The sequence below is a fragment of the Charadrius vociferus genome, unplaced genomic scaffold (genome assembly GCF_000708025.1).
Source record: "Charadrius vociferus isolate BGI_N301 unplaced genomic scaffold, ASM70802v2 scaffold320, whole genome shotgun sequence".
NCBI classification, from domain to species: Eukaryota; Metazoa; Chordata; class Aves; order Charadriiformes; family Charadriidae; genus Charadrius; species Charadrius vociferus.
The window spans coordinates 1,049,264-1,052,619 of record NW_009646501.1 but is presented as its reverse complement, the minus strand read 5'-3'; the positions used below and the strand labels follow the sequence as shown (position 1 = coordinate 1,052,619).

Below are 3,356 nucleotides of genomic sequence, written 5' to 3'. Positions count from 1 at the left end.
GGTCACCCACGCAGCAGCGGCTTCCCTGAGGCCTCCGCAGCGCTCAGCGGGCACATCTCCCTGCTGAAAAAAAGGGTGCCAGCCAGGGCGGAGACATCCTGCCCTTTTCCACAGGTGTCTGCGCGGATGGGAGACGGGCACAGCAGCTGGGAGCCGTCCCACCATGGCGGCGGAGCGAAGGACAGGCCGCCCAGCCAACCTAGCCCCCGGCTCGGCTCCGTGGAGAGCAAGGGTGGACCCTGAGTGGTCCCAGAGAAACGCTTTACCATGAAAACGTGAAGAGATCATAACTTCTGGATTCTGCTCCTTCCCGTCACTCTTGTGACTGCCTTTGTGGACAAACCACCAACCGCCTGGTTGTCAGAAGTGCTGCCAACCCACCACCTGCCCTGTGTGAAATGGGGACTGCAAATATTTAGCATCCTTAAAGCTAAGGTCATTAATAGCTTTTCTCATTTGTTTACTCAATGCACAGACTGGGGATAATAGCTTTCTTTTATCACACAGGGCTGTTATTAGCGTGAATTAATAAGAATTTACAAAGTGCTTTAGATCTTGGGATTAAAAGGCTGATTTCAAGGGGCTGTTACTACATAAAACCAAACACATGCACACAAGCAAGAACGTTAAATGCATGCAATCATTCATAATGTGCACTTACATAGCAGCCCTTGTCTAAGGTTTGTTGAGAGCTACACAAACAATTAATGTCGCCAAACAGCCCCCTGTGAGGTAAGCAACAGCTAATGGTTTTACTTTATTGAAGGAGAAACGGTGTGATGAATATCAAGTTACCAAAGTCACATATCTGTACCTGCTTTAATCATACAGAACTCCTTTACTATTAAGAAATACATTTTTAGGCACATATCCTATGAAACATGCTAGCTTGTCTTTCTTGGAAGGAAGGGAGATAAAATGACAATGAAAATACAGAGGTTTATTTTCCTAATGGATTAACTAATAGATAGAAACATAGTGAGTAGGCTAAAAATAAAGTCCATGTTAATGTGGGACATATTTGTGCTCTGTGTCAAATAAGAACACCTGGGAGAAGTAATTTTTTGCTAGTCATCCTCTGCACATCTCTGCAGGGTTGATTGTGTTTTATTAATTTCTCAGACATAACCTTGGCTACCCAGTTTCAAAGTGGCTGAAGCGCCTGGTTATGTCCCCTGGATCTGAAGATATAAACATGCCTTTAACTATTGTTTTAACATAAGCCTTGAAAGCTTCCTAACTTGTGTTTATCCTTTAAGTAGCAACTGAAGGAAGGACAACCAAATCAGATGTTTTCTCAGTTCTTCTTATCCCACATTTAATCCTTATTACTCCCTCCCTGCATAGCACAGGGCTGTCCCTTTTTCTAACCATGCTGAGTATATCAGCGGTCGTCTTGCGATTAACGCAGTGATGCAATGAGAGTTATTAAGAGGTAGTAAAGCGGAGCAGGCGAGCTGTTCTAAACTTAGTGTAACCTGAAGCTGGCAATGAAGTACCCTCTGGTTCCTTTGGTGAATGATCTGACCTTTCATCTTCTTTTCTTCTGGCTTTGTTTGCCATTTGTAATGCTGTTGATCATAATCATTATCTGGCTACAGCTTTTACTTAATGAAGGTAAGTTCTACAGTTGATCAGATAAAATGCTCCTGCATAAAGGCTTTATCTATTAGCTTCATCTTTAAAGCACTCTGCTAGCTATTTTTAGGCTAATGCTACTTGTCACAGAAGGAAACTAAAGGTTTCTTAGTGCTGTTGGTAGCATATGGAAAATCAAGCTCAGATTAATATGCTTTTCTGTTAAAAATGCTTACAAGACAGGATGCTGCCAGCTGTTCTTCCTTACTCCCTTTTTCTCAGTGGTAATTTAATTTAAGAAAGGCAAAGGACAAGTAATTTTTTGTAAATTTCTGTAAAAAATCCCCCAGAAAGCCAACCCAATTCTAAGTTTGTACACTTTCAAACTCTGGCATTATAGTTCTCTTACACTTCTTTTTTTGGGGGGGAGGTGAGGGTGGGGGCGGACTGTTACTGGGGATGCTGTAAGGGATTCTTTTATCAATGCTAGGGCTGATAGAAAATTTTTTAAGGAAACAGGACATACATTTTCATTTATTTGTGTATTTTGCTCCTCTTCCCATCACTGATTCTTATTTCTAACATGGCAGTAACTAGTAACAGCTTTGGTTTAGGCTAATAATAGGCTTGCTGATGTACTCCTGAGGATAAAGCCTTGCTGGTTTGCTCTAATCCTGGAGCATAAGCAATCCCAGCTGAGGAATCAGTCGTAAATTCAAAAGCAGTGATTCTGCCTTTGCAGAACAGCTGTAGGAAGGAAAATAAGAACAAAATCTGACTTCAGCAAGCTTTTACTTCTATTTCGTTCCCTCTGTTCCTTCTTGGTAAGGCAGTATCCAGTCCTATAATGGATCCCACAGGAGTAGTGACAAGATAATTCCTTTAGACCCACAGACAGCAAAGAAACAGGAGATACTTACCACAGCAGAGGCTTATACTCCTCCCTCCTTTCCTGTCCTGCATGTGTGTGCATGCTGCATTTTCAACTTTTAGCTCCCATTCTGCAGGCTTAGCACATAACTGATGCTCATAACAGCCTCTGCTTGCTGCAATAGTAAAGTATCTTCCTTCCACATGCTTAAGTGCACTCTTGGGGGTAACCGATTATAGTAATTAAAAATGCAGGTTGTAAGAGGTTGTGACAATAGTAGAAGCTATCCTGAACAGCATAAGCATAACTTACTGCTGATGCCTGAAGAGCAGAATAAAATAAATATTTTGCATAGGTAAAGGATAGCTGTGCCACATACTTACACTTGGGCTGAGTACCAGGTTTTTGCCTGGACAGAGTAACTCCGAAATATCTTCATGCCTTTAATGAGATTTTTCAGGTTTTATGTACTGCATTTACCTTCACAATTTCTGGCCCTAAAGTGACTATTGCTAGCACCAAGGATTTACACAATTGCTCTAAATTCCATTTTAAGAAACATGACTACACACTTTACTAAGTTTTTCTATACTTCTGTGTTTGCAGGACTAGCACATTAAAATGTTTCTCACTCACTCTTGACAGAGTAAAATAAAAGCACTCTTTTTAATATCTTTCTGACTAATTCAGTCATGCCCACTTATTTTATGCTGCTTTACAACATGTACAAGTAAAAAGCATTACATCTTTCAGCTCCTCCTTTAATATAGTCGCTGATTAAGGGCTAATTGGTTAAAATCAAACACTTGTACAGGCCTCTTATTGCCTCTACAATAAGTTGAGCTTGGAAACCCTTCATTTCAGTGGGAAAAGACTCAGAAGAACCTTGCCTAGCTCTTAGATGGAG

At 41.2% G+C, this 3,356-nt stretch overlaps 1 protein-coding gene across 1 annotated transcript; it reads left to right on the top strand.

Moving 5' to 3' along the window:
- The first annotated feature begins 1,490 nt into the window (after positions 1-1,490).
- Positions 1,491-2,602, top strand: ADIG (adipogenin). The gene is made up of 2 exons (XM_009883603.1): positions 1,491-1,617; positions 2,586-2,602. Exons 1-2 carry the CDS (start codon positions 1,491-1,493, stop codon positions 2,600-2,602), a joined length of 144 nt encoding a protein of 47 aa, XP_009881905.1.
- The last annotated feature ends 754 nt before the right edge of the window (positions 2,603-3,356 follow it).

Excerpts from the sequence above, each read along its gene's own strand:
- ADIG (XM_009883603.1), top strand. The coding sequence starts at position 1,491 with ATGAAGTACCCTCTGGTTCCTTTGGTGAATGATCTGACCTTTCATCTT.